The 22,021-nt window shown below is 35.2% G+C and overlaps 1 protein-coding gene across 4 annotated transcripts in view; it reads right to left on the reverse strand.

Annotated features, from left to right (window-relative positions):
• Positions 1-22,021, reverse strand: part of Enpp3 (ectonucleotide pyrophosphatase/phosphodiesterase 3) — a 97,931-nt gene that overhangs the window by 25,691 nt on the left and 50,219 nt on the right. For all 4 annotated transcript variants that reach the window (XM_026381187.2, XM_077801708.1, XM_077801709.1 and 1 more), the window contains 11 exons: positions 21,404-21,476; positions 15,862-15,970; positions 14,556-14,684; positions 14,143-14,174; positions 10,698-10,825; positions 7,384-7,450; positions 5,562-5,649; positions 4,084-4,262; positions 1,715-1,825; positions 1,030-1,140; positions 531-582 (listed from right to left, as the gene is read on the reverse strand). In XM_026381187.2, the coding sequence (XP_026236972.2) occupies positions 531-582; positions 1,030-1,140; positions 1,715-1,825; positions 4,084-4,262; positions 5,562-5,649; positions 7,384-7,450; positions 10,698-10,825; positions 14,143-14,174; positions 14,556-14,684; positions 15,862-15,970; positions 21,404-21,476 (1,079 nt within the window). The remainder of the gene's footprint in view (positions 1-530; positions 583-1,029; positions 1,141-1,714; positions 1,826-4,083; positions 4,263-5,561; positions 5,650-7,383; positions 7,451-10,697; positions 10,826-14,142; positions 14,175-14,555; positions 14,685-15,861; positions 15,971-21,403; positions 21,477-22,021) is intronic.

Raw genomic sequence — 22,021 nt, forward strand, 5'->3', positions numbered from 1 at the left:
CCTGCAGATAACAAGAGATGGCTGCCATCCCCATTTTTAAATGATGAGACTGAGGTTTAGAGAGTTTAACACAAGAATACTTAGAAGATAACAGGAAATAGAGGCATTGCTATAGGCCAGGCACTTATAAATCATTTCCATGTATTAGCTGTTTTTATCTTTTCAACTACATAAAGGGGGTATGATTTTTGTAGATGAGGAGTTAGAGGCACAGCAAAGGTAAATGATTTGCCCCAGGTTCCACAACCAGGAACCAAGGACATGTGGTTTGTTCACACCTTAGAAAAGGAAGAGGGGGCCTCAGACAAAGTGCAGTTATTTCAAGGAATTTTTCACAATCTTGGAACAACTGCAACTCTCCTGGTGTTTGGCACCCTTTGTTATTAGACCTGTGGGGTTTTCCCCCTGATTTTTTGGCAATAAAATCTTTAAAAGCCTCTGTGAACTTATTTTGGAAAATCCCCAAAGAGCAATGTTGTGTTTTATTAGTTCTAAATATCAAACACTTAACATAGACTTTACTGACTTACTTTCTTCTTCAGTCAGATTTAGCCTTAGATTCATTTGTTCCAGACTGAGAGCCTATAAGATAACAGGGAAGGGAAGAAGGTAAAAGTAATAACATGGGTCAAAGAATGATCAATATTTCTTCTACAGTAATTACCTGAAATGCTTTACTACTGAAACTTTACTTTCTTTACTAGTGAACAAAGACAACAGACTAACATGGGTTTAAATTCCAATTCTGCCACTACTTAGAAATAGCATGCTACTGCTCCCCCATTCTGTGTGTCCATGTGTAGGAGTTGGCAAAGATATAATTGACAATGGGACAAAGTATTCTGATGGCAGCTGGAATCAACAACAAAGTCAGGATGATAGTCAGTACTTCTCAAGTTTGAAATGCTTATAAAACTCTTGAGAGTTTGTTAAACTACATATCATGATTTCATAAACCTGAGTTATGGCCTGAGATTCTGCATCTCTAAGCAACCCACAGGTGATGCAGATGCTGGTCTTGGATCCTACCTTTTTGAGTACGGAGAGACATTTTTCACAGAGAGGAAATTTCTGTTTGCAGTCAGACAGACTAACTTTAGTGAGATTTGACATTTGTTTCATTTCTTCCAGATTGGTGGACTGTAAGATAACAAGACGAGAAAGGGAAAGAAGTTAAAGTAATAACACATGTCAAAGAATGATCAATATTGTGCTGGGGTTGTGGCTCAGTGGTAGAGTGCTTGCCTAGAACATGTGAGGCACTGGGTTTGATCCTCGGCACCACATTAAAAAATAAATAAATAAAGTTATGTCCATCAACAACTAAAAATATATTTTTTTAATAAAGAATGATCCATATTACTTCTGCATTAATCACACAAAGTGTTTTACTAGTGAAACTTTACTTTGTTTACTAGTGAACAAAGACAACAGACTGAAATTCTGATTCTGCCACTACTCAGAAATACAGATAGATGCTACTGCTTCTCCATTTTGTGTGAATTGGCAAAGATATAATAGATAATGGAACAAAGCATTCTGATGGCAGCTGGAATCAACAATGGGGTCAGGATGGCAACTGGTGCTTCTCAAGTTTAAGGTGCATACATCTCTCTTGAGGGTTTGTTAAAGTACATATCATGACTTCATAAACCTAGGTTATGTATCCCTAGGCAACCCCCAGGTCATGAAGATGCTGGTCTTGGATCCATACCTCTCTGATTAGTAAGAGACATTCATTACAGAGAGGATATCCTTGTCTGCATTCAGATAGTTTAGCTTCATTAGAAATTAGCATTTCATTCAATTCTTCCAGAGGGCTACCCTGTAAGATAACAAGACAGGGAAAGGAAGAAAGTAAAAGCTATTATTACTTCTGCAGTAATCACATGAAGTATTTTACTAGTGAAACTTTACTTGTTTACTAATGAACAAAGACAACAGACTAACATGGACTTAAATTCCAATTCTGCCTCTAGTCAGAAATACAGAGATGGTACAGCTCCCCCATTCTCTCCCTCTGTGTGTGTGTGTGTGTGTGTGTGTGTGTGTGTGTGTGTGTGTGTAGGAATTGGCAAAGATATAATTGAAAATGGGACAAAGAGGCAGCTGGAATCAACAATGGAGTCTGGATGACAGCCAGTGCTTCTCAAGTTTGAGGTGCATACAAATCTCTTCAGGGTTTGTTAAAGTGAATATCATGATTTCATAAACCTTTTGGTTATGGCCTGAGGTTCTGCATCTCTAGGCAAACACCAGGTCAAGCAGATGCTGGTCTTAGATCCATACCTGGTATACAAAGAGACATTCTTTATAGAACAGAACTCCAAGTTTGCAGTCAGATAGACTAATTTTATGTGACTTTGGACAATTTGCCTAACTTCTCTGAGCCCTCTTTTCCCCTAAAATGGGGAATAAAATACCCAAAGCCCACTTTATATTATCATCATCATCATAATTTAATGGCCATTCTATTGAGGTTATCTGGAGTAGTGGAAACCTGGAACTGAGGTTCTTAGGGATATCAGGTAGGAAACCCACACCCCTACTCTTATCTTTGCTATGAAGTTATAATTTTATAATTACTGAGAAGTTTTACTGTTTGTCTCTTAATGTTTTTTTTTTTTTTTTTTTTGGTTGGGTATTTCTTTATGTATGGGTGTAATGATATCTTGAAGATTAGAGAATGTAAAGTCTTCACCAGCCCTTGACCACAAGGAGCAATTCTTACCTGAGGCAACCAGTATTTATTTAGCTCTACAATCACATTTTGAAGTTGGCATCAAATATATGTTGACATTCATTTTATCTTGACAGCTCCTGGGTTCCAGTTTTGTTCAGAAATCCCAACCCACCCAGGTGATCTGATTCTCTAAAGTGGTGCTGGTCTTTGTATTTTAAGCACCATTAAGTATATGTGCCACATTTTATTTTATCCAAACATCCACTGAAGGGCATCTAGGTTGGTTCCACAGTTTAGCTATTATGAATTGTGCTGCTATAAACATTGATGTGGCTGTCTCCCTGTAGTATGCTGTTTTTAAATCCTTTGGGTATAGTCCGAGGAGAGGGATAGTTGGGTCAAATGGTGGTTCCATTCCCAGTTTTCCAAGGAATCTCCAAACTGCTTTCCAGATTGGCTGCACCAATTTGCAGTCCCACTAGCAATGTATGAGTGTGCCTTTTTCCCCACATCCTTGCCAACACTTATTGTTGTTTGTCTTCATAATAGCTGTCATTCTGACTGGAGTGAGATGAAATCTTAGAGTAGTTTTGATTTGTATTTCTCTAATTGCCGGCAATGATGAACATTTTTTCATGTATTTCTTGATTGATTGTATATCCTCTTCTGAGAAGTGTCTATTCAGGTCCTTGGCCCATTTATTGATTGGGCTATTATTATTATTATTGGTGTTTAGCTTTTTGAGTTCTGTATATATCCTAGAGCTTAGTGCTCTATCTGATGTGTGAGGAGTAAAATGTTGCTCCCAAGAAGTAGGCTCCTTCCCCTTATAGGGCACTTGGAACTTCACCTTTTTGAGAATCTCCTGGAATCTGAAGTCTTACTTCTGTATTCAGCCCAAGCCCTGTTCTATTAACAGCATCTTTCCAGTGTATACTGTCTATCAATAAGTGTCTAAGTGGTGCCTGATAGAGACTCTCCACTGCTACCCAAAGAAATACTTCACAGAACCTACCCTTGTGAGTGTGTCTAATGCCAGGTTACAATTCCTGCACCCTTCCAGTTTGTTCTATTCTAAAAGGCCAAACATGACCATCTGATTCTCCAACTTTAAGAATCGTTATGAGCAAATCAAAAAGAGATCCTAGATTATTTTGAATGGTTGTGGCAATTAGTTCATAGAGGGATTAACAATTCCTTTCCAAATACAGCTTTCCAATTTTCAAAGTATATTCACATACTTAATCTTATAATGCATACATTAGAATTTCTAATTTTCAGATAAGGTTTTGAGAAACCACATGTGTACTTAATGATCCAAGCCATAACAGAACCCTGGTTATAGACCAGCTTGCCCCTTTACATTTACAATCTTATGGATGCATGAAGTTGTTACTTACATCTTGTGTCTTAGGACATGAACAGTTTAAAAATCCCGTGGGCAACAGAGTTGTAACTTCACAAACTGACAATGTTGACACTTCCTCTGCATGTGATGGTTCATAAAAAGGCACCTTCAGAAGATGGTTTAGACTACCATGGGTACCATTGTTTGGTGCTGGTTGAATGCGTAGGAGATCTGTTTTAAACAAATAAGTTCAAAGCAGTTTTAAATTGGAAGGCAATGACTCCTGTGTGGGAGATGGGAAACAACATCTACTGTTTCATTCATTTAATAACTTCTGCTGTAACCCAGCCATGTACTGCATGTGCCATTCAGTTTACTGAATTTCATCTCCCAGAGCTCCAGCATCTAGTCTTTCCACATTGGCTCAATCCCCATAGATGAACCATAGGAACTTCCATGAACTTTTTCTGTCCCTCAGGAGAAAAGCTGCATTGCTAAAAGGATCACTTTGTTCCTTAAGCATACCATGGTTTTTTAGAATAAAATGCTATCCTCTTAAGTAAAAACAAGTTTAAAGAAGTTAAATAATTTATAATCTTACTTATGTTTACTTAACTATATGAAAATTCTCTAAGAATGGATACTTTTAAAAAATTTAACTAGTGAATTTTGCTTAATATTTAGAGAACTTCTATTTTTCTCGACGACAGGACATAAACATATTTTATAAATATAGCCTTTTACGTGGCTCTTGCTGACTACTACATAAGGGAAATCTCTCCTCAAATTCAAGTTCTACTAACTATTTCCACAAAGGGCCAACAACCCTGGCCGCAAACCCAGCAGCTGTGGAAACAAGAATTTAGTTGTTAAGACTACAAAACACTATTTTAAAATGGGTAATTTTGGGTCTCTAAGCCACCCTCAATTATGACAGGACAGTAAGATTAAGAGAAATAATTGTGCGTATGCTTATATCCATCTAACAGTGAAACAGCAGCTTTCTCCTTGCCTTACCAGGCAAGTGATTTGAGAGTACAATAGACTAAGGCAATCATGTAGATTGAAAGTAGATTAGGTTCCCTAAGACTCCTATTCCTTTTAGTTCTTCAACCTGAGTATAATAACAGGTGTCTAGCCAAATAGGACTTTCTTACCATCTTTTATGCCGGGAGACTTCTCCTTAGAATTACAAGAAAGTATTTGTGTTTTAGGTATGTTTATCTTTCTTTGAAAAGTTGGAAGTGTTATTTTATTTTTCTGACTTTTATTAAATTATCATATAGCAACTAACTGATAGAAAAGCATGGTTTCCTAAGATCTAAGGTTTAACATTACTAAGAAAACAAAAATGAATTTACTCTTAAGGCTGAATAATTCTGGATAATAAATAAAAATTTTCCCCATCTTTTCTACTTCCTGTCTTAATGCACAACATCTAGCCTTAGAATTCAGTTTGTCCCCAGTTTCAAATTACTCTATATTAAAAAACTATCCACCTTTTGCTGGTGAATTTATTTATATACTTACCACACAGTAGATTATACACTTCAATATTTTCAAATGGTTCAACTTCAGTCTGTTCTTTAAAACTGGGTCCATGTGCCAAAAAGAGAGCCTAGGTAGTAATAGTTATATAATTACTAGATAAAATCTAAATTCATTAATAATTTTAGGGAAAGACATCATTTTTCCTCTGTAACAACTCTCCTATTTACATCTTCGGCTTCTATAAGGATTTCTTTCCAGATTTGAAAATGATTTTTAAACCACTGCCACCTGTGATGTTGTATCTATTCTAATCCAATGCTGTGTTTACCTTTCTCTCCTTGCTTCCCTAACACCTCTCAAGTCAACAACTAGGAGGACACAAGCAACAGTGGACAACTGATATCAGCACAATTCCATAGAATCTAGAAATTACATATTAGAAATTTATTGTATAATACCATATGATGTTTTTATATTCTTTTCATATCATTGCTCAAATACATGACAAGAAATGTTGACATTTAAAGCTCTAAATTTTTGCATACCTTCCTAACTCACTCACTTCTCAAATACCTCATCCCTTTACTTTTGTGATGAAAAGAACTAAGTATTCTGATTTATATTTAATTATTACTAAAATTATATTATTCATAACAAATCTAATTCTAGTTGTTTATAATCTTACACAATTATCAAATATGGATAAACAATTCTTTTTGGTTAACGAGGAATACATAATTTTTCTAAGATGATCAGCAAAGAATTGGAGGCATGTTTTTCTTGTAGTCATGAATTTCATTATCATATAGTAACCTAATTAATAGAAAAGCTCTGTTTCCAGAGATTTTTCAGGTATTTACAAAGTGATATAACTCACCATGGCAACATTGAGAGACAGTATGTTCCATAAAGAGCCTAACATTTTTCTCCCATTTGGAAAGGAGTATGTGCATATGTTTGTGTGTATGTGACAAATAGAACTAGATAAGACAATCAGAATGCAATAATTATAAAGCTTTGACTATGGAGGAATTTCAGCTACATTTTACACATAGATCACATAGATTCCTCTGTAGACTTTCTTCCTTGAACTTTCAGGGCTCCACATACACCACTTCTGATTTTCTTTCTTCCTTGCTGATGCCTCTACTTCTAGGTCTTTGCTCATAATTTTTTTCTCTCCAATTTCTTCAAACAGAAGTGTTCCACTTTCAATACTTGGTCTTCCTATCTATACTCAATCCCTGAATATTTTACCTAGTCTTACATTTTTAATAATCTCTGTGCTTAAGACTAAATTTTTTTTCCATCTCTGAGATAGATTCCTTAACTGCATATTCAATATCTCTATTTGCATGTTTAATAAATATATCAAACTCAGCAAGTCAAACTGTCCTCTTCCTTCCAAATCAGCAGCAGCCACAGTCCAGCATCCTTTCAATAGCCAAAGGCCCTCTTGTCTCCAAAACTAACCTAGGGCCTCTGCACTGGCAGTGTCCTCTGCTTAGGACATTGTTCTCTGAATACTTAAATGCTACTTCCTTCACCACCTTCGAGTCTTTGCTCAAATACCACCTCAGTGATTCTAACCCTTTCTACCCTTTTTAAAGTTGCATCCTGTCCCCAGGGCACCCCAACATACTCCACTTTCTTATCCGGCTTCACTTTTTCTGTATTCCATGGCACTTCACCTAACATATCAAATCATATATTCCTTTGTTTTGCCTTTTGTCTGCATCCCCTCTTTGAATAAGGCTTCTTGAGGGGCCCTTATCTGCTCTATTCAGGATGTATTCAAGAGTTTTGGACATTGCTTATCACAAAGATCAATTGACATTTGTTTAATACAGGAGTACATTACCTGCATACTCTTAAACTCATTGTTATAACCATGGTTGCCTCCTCCACAGTATGAACTTCCTTTTCTCCTGTGAAGAAATATTATTATCATACACTGGTCAAAGTATTGATATGAGCCCTAATTGTAAAATGAGTTTTAATGGATTAATATAGCTTCTGTTTTTATATAAGTAATTTTTTTCCTGTCAACAATAGCATAAATGTGTTTATTTTCGTGCTTGAATTCATAACCATAGAGTAATAAGTAGAAAGGTAGGACAAAAGAATGGAGAATTCCAGGTTCTAAAAATAGAATTCAAACTCTTGCACTCTTAGACATTGACAAAGCAATAATGAAAAAGGACAGATTAAAGAAAAAGAATTTATTTTCAAGCTCATCTGCACTTTTGTATGTCAATGACTATGTGATTAAGAAGAGTTTGATTAGTGTCATTTTAAGCATTTAAGTGCTTTAGGAATAAATCTTTGGCACTTGGAAGGAAAATTAATTTCTATTTTACAGTGGAGGTGTCCAGTGGAATAATATAAAAACATGAATAAAGAATACTCAGGGCAAATTAATTATAACAGTTGGTAAGGAGTAACTAGTATATTCTGCAAATTAAGAGTTTATTTTTAACTTTTGGGATTTTCTTTCCTAGGCTATTGCTCTGTTACTTGAATAACTTCTCAAATTCAATTAATTTATCTTTTGCCATGGTTAATCATTGAATTGAACAGTGTCAGCAATTTTTTGCACAGTTGGTTTTCATACTTAGAAAAAAAAGTACTGCTACATGAACCTAGATTTTCTTAAAGTTACAATATTGTACAGGTTCAAATTTGGTCTTTGAAGGAATAAGACTCCATTTTCCAAAGGCTGGCCTTAAAAGGGTTCTTTCATTTGCTTCCTCACACTTCACCTCCCAGGGAAATACACACACACACCCACACACACACACACACACACAACTTCTGTTCATATTTGCACTGAAGGCACAAGTGAGCACAGGACAGTAGTCTAGTGTCTTTAAAAAAAAAATCAACATTTATCAAAATGACTCTCCCTCAGTTTAAGTACAAAATAAAGTAAACCACAAAAATTAAATATAAATCATGGCTCTAACCAGTCTATGCTCAACTCTACCCACTAGTAGGAAGAAAAAAGAAATAAATATAAATTGTAATATGGAAAGCAGTAGGAATCCTATTTATAAGGTGTTTCAATTCAGTTACGGGAAAGACATCAGCTCAACACCTTATCTTAGTGAATTCCAACAAAATTGTTCCTATAGGGTAGAACTTGTGCTAAAAATATATTTCAGTCTTCTTGCACAGACATTTGGTTTCCCAGTGTTACTGGAATTATTTGATTGCAGATAACTAAGTTTTAAATTCTGTGTGAGAAACTAGAGTGTTCATTATGAAAGATGGAAAAGGTTGTTGTTTTTTTTTTTAAAAACCAAGTCTTTGTAATAAAATTTTCTAAAATTTGTCCCATGTTTATCTTTCTATTTTCAGAAAAATCTAGTATTTTTTAAAAATATTTCCATTTCCTACACCTAGTTCAATGAGAAAAGACAGTAAATATTGCAAAATTTTGTTGTGAACCACTTGTAACAGTGGTTCTGTCACCTTCTGAATGCAGCCCTCACTGCTCTAAGGCTTATTAAAAAAAAAAAATGTTTTTTATTCGTTCTTCTCCTGTCTCCCCCTCCCTAATAAGATAAGGGAGACAGTGCTATCTTTTCTTTCCCTAGTTAATTGTCCTTGAACACACCCAGTACTGGAAGCAGATGCCTGCTGAGAATCTGGGAAGTGAATATCTCCCAAATTAACAAGTGAATCCTAACACGCCTTCAGGATACCCTGGGGCCCCCTACCAGAGCACACCTGAAATGTAACCCTTGAAGTTCCTTTAAAAGTCCCTTCTCTCCTGATCTAGAGTCACAGCCTTTGGGATGGGAGTCCCCTGTGTTTCTTCTTTGCTAGCAAAGCAATAAAACTTTTTTTTTTCCTTTTTCTCAAAATCATGTTCTCATCATTAAATTGGCATTGATTGGCATTAGGGATAGGGATAGAGCTTTTGATTACACTCTCTTATTTCCATAACTGTTTCTCATTCTGCATCTGTGGACTCCTAACCTCTTTAATAGACCCCTAACAGTAAATATTTGAGAATGTATCTCCATATGTATTATATATCATATACCCAAACTATTAACAATTTTAGCGTTTAATAAGTTTAATTTTATTCACATACATTAATTTGTTAATTTATTTTATTCACATTTTAGATGTTGTCCTGAGCCACAGTACAGCCACCAACAATACAAAGGTTCAAGAAACTCAGATCTAAAGGAGAGAGGCCAGTGCCATCTAGTGAACCCAATGTGGAACTGCATACTTGCTGGCTGACTAGGCTCTGCCAAATTCCCAGCTCCTTATCCTGCGCTTACTTGTTGGAGCCCAACTCTCTGTCATCTTTCAGCGCCTCTTTCTTTGTCAAAAATATCTTTTAGCCACTGTATTTCCACTGTCATTGTAATCCCCTGGAATTAGGTTGCATACATATAAGTGAGGGGAGAAAATTCCACATGATCCTGATTCTGTTTGCATTCACTTAAGCACATGGAAACAAATACAGGAATAAAATTCAGAAAAGAATCACTCATTTAGCTATAAGAAATATATGTGTTTGTTTCCTGGGTCATTAATAGTCTTCTCCATTGCAGTTATACTCCAAGGGGGCAGAAATCCTGTCTGTATTCCAAATGCCTGAAGCAAGACCTGCATTTGATAAGTATGGCAAGCATTTGATAAATTTTGTTTGATCCATGAAGTCACTGGTTATTTGAGATGGAGTGATTCATACTGGTCTTTATTTTCTCAAGAACATTTATATTTTGCAAATGCTCAGTGATCAGCATGAATTATAATTAAAAATAAGAAATAAATGTTACAATTGGTTAACTTGGCTTTACAACCATAAAAAGGTTCTTTCATAACAAACACAATGATGACAAAGATCTTAAAGAGCCTTCTAATCATTCAGTCGCTCAAAGGATAGCACATTTGGGGTTAGGAATGTGCTGTTTCTGATATCCCTGTAACACTGGCTGGTACACTCTCAAGTTTTTTCCTCATTCTCATCTATGTGGTAAAGATTAGAATGCTGAGATCAGTCATCAAACAATAATAACTTCAAGTGGAGAAGTGCTAAGCAGAAAGGAAATGCCAAAACTCAAGAACATTTACATGCTCATAATAGTGGGGTAAGATTAAGTAAATTTATAATGAAAAATAAATAAATAAATAAAGTAAATAGACACAAACCTCATAGCCAGCCACTGTGGATCCATCATAAGATGAACTTTGTCAATTCTGATATTTTTGGCATAGTGTAGTCGTTTGGGCAAATCAGGAGTCAAATAGGGTTTAAAATGCTGATCGGGTTTTTGGCACTGAAAAAAGGGTAAATATTTATCCAATGAAAAAATATGCAAAATAAGTAAAAAATTTTCTAATGAGGCACTTTTTAAAAGTAGGGAGATTTAAGTTCAAGCTAATAAAATAGGAAAAGTAAATCTAAGGGGCTGGGGATGTGGCTCAAGTGGGAGTGCTCTCGCCTGGCATACGAAGGGCGCTGGGTTCAATCCTCAGCACCACATAAAAATAAAATAAAGATGTTGTGTCCACCAAAAACTAAAAAATAAATATTAAAAAATTCTCTCTCTCTTAAAAAAAAGTAAATCTTAAATCAACATAATCAAACACTAAATAAATGTTAATTGTTGCAACAATAATTAGGTTGAAATTTAAAATTTGATTTAAATTAGGAGCAGATATTTGATGTTTTATGGTTTTATTCCTGGGTATATATATTAAGCCACCATAAATCCCCCCTCTTGTTTTGACAGAAAACAGATATGTCTCAATTTTGAGTGGCAATTACATTTTTAAATTATATATAAATAATATATGAGATATTGGTAGATATGAAAACACAACTTAAAAATCAGCTTAGTTGCACTAATAATCCCTTCCCAGCACAGCTTTTAAATAAACATTTGCTTGGTTTTCAAATCAATTCAACAGCTTTTGAAACCAAGTATAGTATTCCTATTTGTGAAACAAATTTATGGATTCATCTCAAATTAGAGTAAAATTTTATAAAATGTTATTTCTCTAATAATTGCTACTGTAACTTTATGGCATATTTTAAAAGTATAAAATGCAAATTACTTGGTACCTATTAATGAAAAGAAAAATGAAGAAGTAGGAAACAATTATGAAGAAACTTTCTCACATGACCTCCTTGAGAAACAAGAGAAAAAACGTTAAACATAAAAAGTAAGACCATGAGGAAATGAAAGTTCTTCTATTTCCTCATTTTCTCATATATTTTAAACCATAATATCTCATCTATATTATTAGCAAGTCTGTGTCACCAATAATCTCACATTCAACTTATAGAAGAAAAATGAGAAGCTATGAAATACAACTTCATAAAACAAAATTTAAGAGAAATACAGAAAATGGGAGTGTACAGAGATTACGGAATGAAAAAAGAAAAATAAAAGTATTTATTGTACATCTATCAAACTTTTTTCTTATCTATTTTGGTATCTTTTTCAGGCTTCTTATTTTCTATTTTTCAACTGTCATTACTTCCTTCTTAAGACAACATTTTTGTGATTTCCAGGCAGGTTCATGATGGCAGCTGCGGAGTGTGCAGCTTCCTCACAAATGTAAAGGGATAATATGTGCTCCAGAGGACAACAGACAATAATTAGTCACACTCCCTTTCCTGGTGTATAGCTAGAATAGACCCACAGAAACTTGGGGGGCACAATGCCAACTTCTGAAGAAGTATAGAGTTATTATTTACATTTGAGAACTTGGAATGAAGACACCATAGTTGAGATAAAATTTGGTCACTTTAAGAACAAAGTCAGTGCTGATGTCACTCATGTAGCCAGATGGTTGTGGAACTTAAATAGTTGCCAGTTCATGTCTAGTTATCTTTATCCAATAAAAGGTCAATGTAGACCCATAGAATGGCACTACCACATGAGACATAAAATGGTAGCTCATTTCCTTGGGGGCTCTGTAGATCCAGACTCAGCTTATAACTGTGAAGCCATGTAAGGGAATTTTCAAAATCTGTGGTGCTCGATCCCCTTGCACCACTAGGATTATTAGAGATTTGACCTTCTTCACCAACACAACTTCATCTATATTAGATCACAAAGTGAGGTAACAAAAATAAAACAGTATGTGGATTGAGAGAGTCCACATGTTGAAAATCTTGAAGTACCCCTCCACTCAGCATAAATAAACTTGTAGTCCTGGGTGGTAGGTAAATGAGTAGGGAAAATTCCAGATAGCTTAAAAATTCCACTTGTCAAAGTGGCGTGCACTAATTCTGGAGAAACCTGGTAGATTTTTTGTTGGTTGGTGGGAGGTGGGGTTGGCTCAGGAGATTAAATTCAGCATGTTCTACTCTTCACCAGTAGGGGGCAAGATTGTCTATCAGGTTTACTTAAGATCAAAGGATTAGTGTAAGAGGAAAAAAAGAGTGATTAACACTCTATAGGATTTCTGCTCCAGTCACTCCTGCTTGGACCTTGCAGTGAGTCCCAAATTACATTAACAATTCTTTACCCCATGTTTTATCTTTAGGCACTTGCACTCCATCCTCACCATTTTTAATATAACTGCTGTGCATTTATACTTAAATAAATTTAATCTCATGCCAAGCAATAATAAATTCATAAATTCTACATCATAGATATATATTTGTGAATATATTTTAAGTATAGAACTGTTAAAAACTACCATACAAAGGGCCTGGATGTCTAGGGCCTGGATGTCTAGCTCAGTGGTACAGCACATGAAGCCCTTAGTTCAACTTCCCACACCATGAAAAAACAAACAAAATTTCCGTGAGTCTAAGACCCACTATTTTAGATATTCAGTTGCACAAAAACTAAGAGAAATGGTGTGACCTAAAGCTCACTAGCATACCCTTTTTTAAAAATTTAATTTTTTAATTTATTCTAATTAGTTATACATGACAGCAGAAGGTATTTTGACACATTGTACACAAATGAAGCACAACTTCTCCTTCCTCTGGCTGTTACATGGTGCAGAGTCACACCAATAGTGTAATCATACATGTATATAGGGTAATAATGTCTGTCTCATCCTATGCTTTTTCCCATCCCCATAGCCTCACCCCTCCCCTCACTTCCCTCTGCACAATCCAAAGTTCTGTCATTCTTCCCTAACACTCCCACCACACACACATACTATGGATCAGCATCTGCTTATCAGAGAAAACAATCAGCCTGGGCTGGGGTTGTGGCTCAGCAGTAGAGCCTTGCATGCGTGAGGCCCTGGGTTCCATCCTCATAAAAATAAATAAATAAAGTAAAGGTACTGTGTACAACTAAAAACTAAATATCAAAAAAGAAAGAAGAAAGAAAGAAAGAAAGAAAGAAAGAAAGAAAGAAAGAAAGAAAGAAAGCAAGCCTTTTTGAAAAGGACATCATCCCTTTCAATGAAAACTAGGAGTCAGGGTCCATGTTTCCCCAAACTAATTTCCTATATTGGTGTCAACTAGAAAATAAAAACTAAGATGAATATGCATGTTGATGAAGAATAAAAAATAAACTACAAGTAGCTTAGTGTCAGAAATACATGATATAAATTTCTCAGAACCCAGACTAAGGTCATCACCATTAACTTAGATATATTAAGGAGACTATATACTTACACTGAGTTTCTTAACAATTTCTTCAGAATTAACTGTTTCAAAAGAAAACAATTACATTACAATTGATACTGGACAACAGCAAAAATTGTAAAGAACTAGGTGACTCTGACACATATTTATTGATAACTATGATATGGCAAAATTAAATAAAAGATGATTTCAAATGAAGAATTATTTTAGCACTTAAGAATAGAGTAGGATATATTTTAACTCAGCAATATTAGATATTACCATAGACTCTTCAGATTGACTCTGCTTAATCATGGGAATCTCTCATTGGCTTCTATGTGATCTTTCCAAAAAGGAAAGGACTTTATGAGAAAGTCCCCACATGTTCTCAGAACCTTGGTTATGGTTACTCACTTTCAGTTTTACCCCTTTTTCCCCTTTCATAGGAGTATCTTCATACTTACAAGTAAAAAAGTCCTCGGGTACATTTCTAGTCCTGATGCGAGGAGCAGGCCCTTCATACATATAGAAGTTTATTTGAGGAAAATAATCAGTCATATATTCCACCTTGTCACAAGCAGTCTGATCCATTCCTAAATTCAAAAAATAAAGAAAAGAAAATCCACTGAGTGTATAAACGACAATTACATGTCTTTATAATATCTGATTTGTTTGTTAAGACAAATGATACATTTTTAAATTAAAATAGCAATGTGTACTTTTATTAAATAATGCATTAGGAATGTAGGAATTTATAAGTCTTTTTTTCAAAGGTATTAATTAAATTTAAATCAGCAGCATGTGCTCCAAAAGGATTTGGCAGTCAAATCTTTTTTTTTTTAAGGAGCATATTCATGTATTATTATTATTATTATCATTAATTGTTTTTATTGACAGAGTGTTCAGACTGCAAGTAAACTTCTACTTTTAACAAAATGGATCCCCTGATTTTAAAACAATAAAGTATTAGGGGATCGTTCTGGAAATTTAAAAAACACAGTACTGTGTTTCAGAGTTCTGCAAACCACTCCCACACCCCACCCTGTTCTTTTCACTGTGTTGTAGTTTCTCTTTGAATGTCTTTCTCAAGAAAAGAGCTGACCACCTTAGCTAGAAAAGGGTCCCATCTGCTTCATGAACTTATGAACACCACCAGTATAGTAGAGTACCAGGGATTGCATAGTATTTAAATATTAAATATAAATATCAAATATTTGTGGAATGAATGAGTACTTTACAACCATGCGAATGCATTCTATGTGCAGGACAGGGAGTAGCTGTTATTTTACTTCCTTTAAAGATCAGGTTTACCAAACTCAAGAATTAACCTCGAGCAGAGAAATGTGAGGGGACAGGACTTTACAGACAAAATGCTAAGTTAAACATACAAATTAAAGAAGAAAGAGTGGCAGAACTTGCCAATATAATAAATTGCAGCCAACCTACATGGAATTACTAGCTGAAAAAGGCTGCAAAAAGTTATTTTCAGATTGAATAACAACCCAACCACATCCCTATTAAGTACTTTCAACTCCATTTTACAGGAAAAAAAAAAAGTAAGTGGAAAGATTTTGAGTAATGTTAAATAAATAAATTAGAAATTTTAATTGAGTCCTCTTTTCTTCATAATCTACCAGAAAATTCATTCTTTTCTTCTTCAAGAGCTTCTAGGTGTAGAAATGCAGATTTTAAATTATCATTATTTTTGTACGATCCCTAAAATGACAAACTATAATCAATGTTGAAATATGATTTAAAAAAGAAGCATACCATGGTCAGCCAAAATGATTATGTTCACACAATTGTGTAAATTCCGCTGTTTTAAGCCCTCCATCAACAATCCAAAGGTACTATCCACTAACTGTAAGGCTTTAAGTAACTAAAAATAAACAAACAAACAAAAAACAGAATTAAGATAGTCTTCGTGAATTGTTTTAATTACCCAAATAATTATTTAATCAAGTAAAAATTAAATGCATTCTTTTTCTCTAAAATGGTGGGTTTTTGAAATAGAACTTCAGAGGCCAGCACCCATGCTACCACATTTACCAAATACCATTTCCCTAAATATCTATAAACAAAGGATTGAGCTGTATTTCCTATAAAGGAAAATGCTATACAAGCCAATAAATACATGAAGCAATGTTGAATGTCAAATAAACACTTTCAACTGTCAATGTTTTCATAAGAATTGCTAATAGTAGAACGGGGGATCCCAGATGCATCTAAGATAAGCAAAGGGCTATATTCATTCTGGAAGATCATGTGACAATGGGTAACCAGAGAGTTGAAAATGAGCATACTCTGGAATTTAATAATTCTACTTTTGGGCATTTGTCCTAGTAAAAACTTAGGGTACACATGGAGATTATATGCAGAGATAGTCATCACATTGTTGATTTGTAATTTGAATTCTGGGGAAAATAAATTATGGCAATGCTTTAGAACACATACTCTATAGCCCTTACAAAACATTTTTAAAAGAACAAAAACATAGGAAAATACTCACAATAGTGAAAAACAAACTGTATACACACCCATAAGTATTATATAATCCTGATTTTGTCCTTTAATATATTTAGTATTTCTTAGTAAACACACATGTACAGAAAACTAAAAGAAAATATATCACTTGAAGTTCATTATATTTTATTGTTTATATTCTTTGTCTTATTAGATTTTTCTACACACACACACACACACACACACAGACACACACACACACTACATTGCACTGACCTAAAATTTTAAGTAAATTTTGCTGATATAAACTTTTCAGTAATTTTTTCAGTAAATGAGAAAGTGTAACAGCATTGGATTGGGGAACATGTTTAATTTCTCATAATACTATAATAACAATAATTGTCCTTTTTTCCTCTACTCCTCCTTCTCTCCCTCCCACTCCCCCCTGCTTCTCTCCCTCCCTTCTACTTCTTCCTATTCCTTCTTATTCTTTTTTAGAAAAAAATTTTTAAGCCAGACAGATTTAAGAGATTCTGTGCATTATCACATGGAATCTTCACAGCAAACAGGCATGAATATACTATTGGAACTTCCATCTGTAAGGCCTGGAAACTTGAGGTTTAAAGAAATTAAATAACATATTCGTGATCCCACTGTTAAGAGACAGGATTTAACCCATGCTGGACCTGCTGCTAAACTCACCACTGACTCCAAGGTACTTTCCTGATCTTTCTGACTTGTCAATGAGGTTTCTACCTGTTTTCACAGCATAATATTCCCATTTACATAGTCATTCTACTCATTCCTCCCAAACACACTAAGAACCCATCTTAGCCTCCTATTCTAGCACCCTGGCACACTACCACCATCTGTGTATGTATTTGTCTCCCAAGGTCAGTACAAGATTCTTCCATGTTTCCTAAACCTCTCAAGATTTCTAAACCTGGAGACTTTTTTTTTTTTTTTTTTTTTTTTTTGGTATTAGAGATTGAATCTAGGGATACTCTATGACTAAGCTATATTCCCAGAGCATTTATTTTTTATTTTGAGACAGGGTCTCACTTAGGTATCCAGGCTGGCCTCAACTTGCAATCTTCCTTCCTTAACCTTAAAGTCTTTCACAAAGTACACAATCCATAAAACAAAGAGCAGCTTTTGGTATGGTAAGGTAATGAATAAGGACATAATGCTTGCAATGGTGAGGCAAACCAATTTGGGTTGTAAACACCATTAGAAACTGTTTCCTCCCATGAAACCATGACTATTTACTCTTACAGTGGACCCTGTACTGTGAAAACAGTACAATCCTGGTATAATGATTAAGTGGCAAGAACCCTAATGAACAATTGTGCTTTGGATCCAGCAGGCCCTCTTTGTAAAGCTGATTTCAAGGCTGTAGAAGATCCAGTTGGCAGGAAGCTCTCTACAGCCATTGCAGTGATCTTCTTTTCAAAAGATACAACATCTTTCTGCACTTATTCTACCCCCACATGGAGACAGAATAAGTAGATTTCTTCAGTGTTCTGAAATTCACCCACCATGAATATAACCAACATTTAAGCCAATCTGTTTTAAATTTTTCTTTTCCGAACTTTTTCTTCCCAACTTTTCATTCCATCTAATAAGTAATAATTTCTTTGTCAATAAGGAATAACAGTTGAATCTTATTGAAGTATGTAGAACATGATCTGAAGTCTTTCATAACCAGTCAGTACACTCTGCAACCAGTTCATCTTCTATACTTTGACAATCATCGGAATGAATTTGGCATTAAGAAATTCTTGGTTTTACTATATTTCCAATGCCTCTCCTACCTGCCCCTGCCATCCAAATACTAACATCCTCTATTTCCTGCTTTCATTAAGCTTTTTCAAGTTATATGATACCACAATAATCTTCCCATTTAAAATTGTTTAAGCTACCAAATTTTAATAATTCACAATTTTTTAACCTTAATGGCCTCTTTTAACAACAACAACAACAAAACCTCTGATTATATATTTACTCATTATTTCCTTTATTAGTCATTTCAACATGGTGTTTGGCAGTAAAGGTACCATTTCTTTAACCCTAGAAATTCTTAGCACAATATTAGCCTTGTTTAAAGTAGGCTTTAAAAGGATAGCAGAGCAAGAAGTGTTTTGATAATGAAAAAATCTAGAACAATTTAATAAGCTTAGTGAATGGACCAAAACAAACTAAAATAGTCTTTTTACTTTTTATTTATATATCATATTAATCCTGAATTAAGGTATTTGATTAAAAATAACAAATAATAATAATAAAGTAATGAAGTCTTTCAAATTTCTCCATTGCCTCTTCTTCCTGAGTTTTAAATGAAGCTTTGTACGGCACCAACCTAGGTGTCCTTCAACAGATGAATGGATAAAGAAAATGTGGTATATACACAAAATGGAATATTACTTAGCCATAAAGAGAAAGGAAATTATGGAACTAGAGACTATCATGCTAAGTCAAGTAAGCCAATCCCCCAAAGCCAAAGGCTGAAAGTTCTCTCTGATATGTGGATGCTGACACAAAACAAGGGCAGGGATAGGGAGAACAGAAGTTCATTGCATTAGACAAAAGGGAATGAAGCGAAGGGAGGGGAGACAGGTATGGGAAAGACAGTAGAATGAATCAGACATAATTTTCCTACGTTCACATATGAATACATTACCAGTGTAACTCCACATCATGTACAACTACAGAATGGGAAGTTATACTCCATGTATGTATAATATATTAAAATACACTCTACTGTCATGTATAACTAAAATGAACAAATAAAATTTTTTAAGAAATGAAACTTGGTCTTTATTCCTCCTCAGTTTTCAGTATTCACTCCATCCTGGGAGTATCTCTACTTCCAGGCACCTTCTATTTGTTACCAAACTTCTCTGATCTTTATTTCCTTTGAGCTTTAAATATTCATTCGGTTGCCTTCTGAACATCTTCATTTGGATGTCCCTCTACTGCAAATAAGCAACTCTCTTCAACTTATTCCCCAGAGTGTTCTCATTAATGTAAATGGATCCATCATTATCTACTTGCTGGAGTAAGATAGAAACCAGAAACTCATCATCTGTACCACCCGCCTCACCCACCTTACACCAAGTCACACCAAGTCTATCTCCTAAGTGAATCTCAAATGTATCTGTTTCTATCCATGATGTTGCCACTACCCTAGTATCCAAGTCACTACTGTATCCCTTCTGGAATGTTGCAAAAGCTATTCATTTTCTCCCCACTTTCCCTCTATACAATAAAAATGATCTATAAATACACACAAATCTGGTCCTTCATTTTCCTGATTATAACACCTCAATACTTCCTATTGAATTTTTTGTGGCCTGAAAACACCTGCATGATTTGGTGCTGCCTTCTCTGAATTTCCTCTTAGCTCTCTCCTCTGGTTCCCAATTCTCAAGACATTGGTGGGATATTATACTTACAGAGGATTTCAAACTGTACCTGGCACAGAGTAGCACGTGATAAAGGTTAGCTGCTGTTATTTTTATTGTTTTCATTATTTATGGAGTCATCTAACCACCAGCTTGTCTGTGCATTTGTTCATTATGTGTTCCTCTGGTATCCTCAGCTTCTTCCTCAATTGGGTCATCTTCAAATTATGTTTCCTTTTTGTTACTCAGAGGAGACCCCACTAGCCAGTCCCAATTCTCACCCCACTCTGGACCAGAACTCTTCATAGACTTCTCAGGGCATCCAGATCTCTTCTTTTGCAATGCTTTTCAGAATTAAAACTTACTTGGGTGCTAAACTAGAGCACTGAATGGGGGTGGGAAGAAGGAACTGATACCTAACCTAAGCCAGCTATATTATAGAGGGCAGATAAATACAGATAGAACATCCCCTCTCGAATTAATCATATCAAACATGGATAACAATTAAACTAGAAAAAAAGAAATACTGAATATGTTTTAGTTCCTTACTGAGTCGTTTACCCTTAGAGTAAACTGAATTAGGGTAACATTCTGTGATATAGTCTAGAGTGGTACTGCAATACAGAAGAGGCTCACAGTCTTGGTGAGTTCTGAATAGACTCACTGCTTTATGATACTCTGTATTAGGAAGGAAGGAAAAAAATTCTCTGATAAATAGCAAAGGCATGCAGCCAGAATACATATGCCTGCATTCCAACTGAGGACAATTCTTAAATGAGTTTCCATGCGATAGGGAAATGCCATCATACTCATGGGATTTTTTTGCAGCTTTGACTATGTCCAAGACCATAAATGCTTTGGTGGAGTTCATGACAGAAAATGACTTATTTTTTGCTGAAAGCGGTATTTAAGGACTATATTTGTATGGAGAATCATAGCAGAATGTTCTAACTAATGAAGAAACTAATATTAGAGTTTCTTCCAATGATAAATAGGGGCCCAGGAGGATGATGAATGTGCCCAAGGCAATAATATTGTCTAATTATAAGGAACTTATGAATGCAACCATGTATGAGTAGACAGCTGGATATACCACAGAGAACTTGCAAGTGACTTAGCTAGAGTTGGGCCACATTAGCACACTGAATTGGCTCATGCAGTATCTAACCCTGATGCTTTCATTTTATGAAATAAAAGAGTGACACTGAAGTCTTCAGTGTTTATTAAAAGATCAAGATGTGGTTAATTAGTCAGTTGTCCTTTCTAGAATTTAAATTGTTTTGTAGTTAAAAAAGCAGAGATCTTTTTAGACTTTCATTTATTTTGGAACTGCTCATGTATTTATCAGATATATTTATGTACAGTAGAAATGAGAGGATACTTTAAAAAAAATTTGTTGGGTAGGGTTAGATGGTTTTCCATTTGTTTTAAAAATAAAAACTTACTTTGCCACTGACGGGCCCCTCGTCATGTCCTGCAGAATCAGGCTCTTCCACATATATGGTATAAAAATTGGGTCTACGGGTAAAAATTGAAACAGAAAGACATTAAAAATTTGGAATAAACCTGCAGCAAAATCTGGGGTTTTGTAGATCTTGAAAATGCTGGCCACTCTTTTTCTCTCTGGCCTTCTCCTTATTCAGGCCCATGGTGGCACTTGGTCCCAACTGGAATTTGTTTCCTAACAGGAAGTAAATAAGACCTGCCAGGATACAAGCATTGGTCTGCCTCAGCTGTGAAAATCTGTCTTGTTCTTACAGTTAGGACGTCTCTGGGTATGCCCAAGCCCTTTATTCTTCCTGGTTTCTGACTTTTTGCTGGCTTTCTCTTCTACTACACCAAGCCCTTTTTTGGATGTCTGGTTTCTGGTGTGCTGTTTACTTCCAATTCCCTTTCAGAAGACTCTGACTCCAGCCTGTTATCAGGCTGTTCAAGCACCTGATTCCTGGGGTCTGTCCTCAGAGGTGAGTGTCAGATCCAGTTTCAGCTCTGCCCCACATCTTCCCACATCTTTCCACATCTCCCACGTCTTCCTTTGTGATATTTGCCTCTTCTCTCTTGCA

Source organism: Urocitellus parryii, chromosome 8 (assembly GCF_045843805.1).
Source record: "Urocitellus parryii isolate mUroPar1 chromosome 8, mUroPar1.hap1, whole genome shotgun sequence".
Lineage (NCBI taxonomy): Eukaryota > Metazoa > Chordata > Mammalia > Rodentia > Sciuridae > Urocitellus > Urocitellus parryii.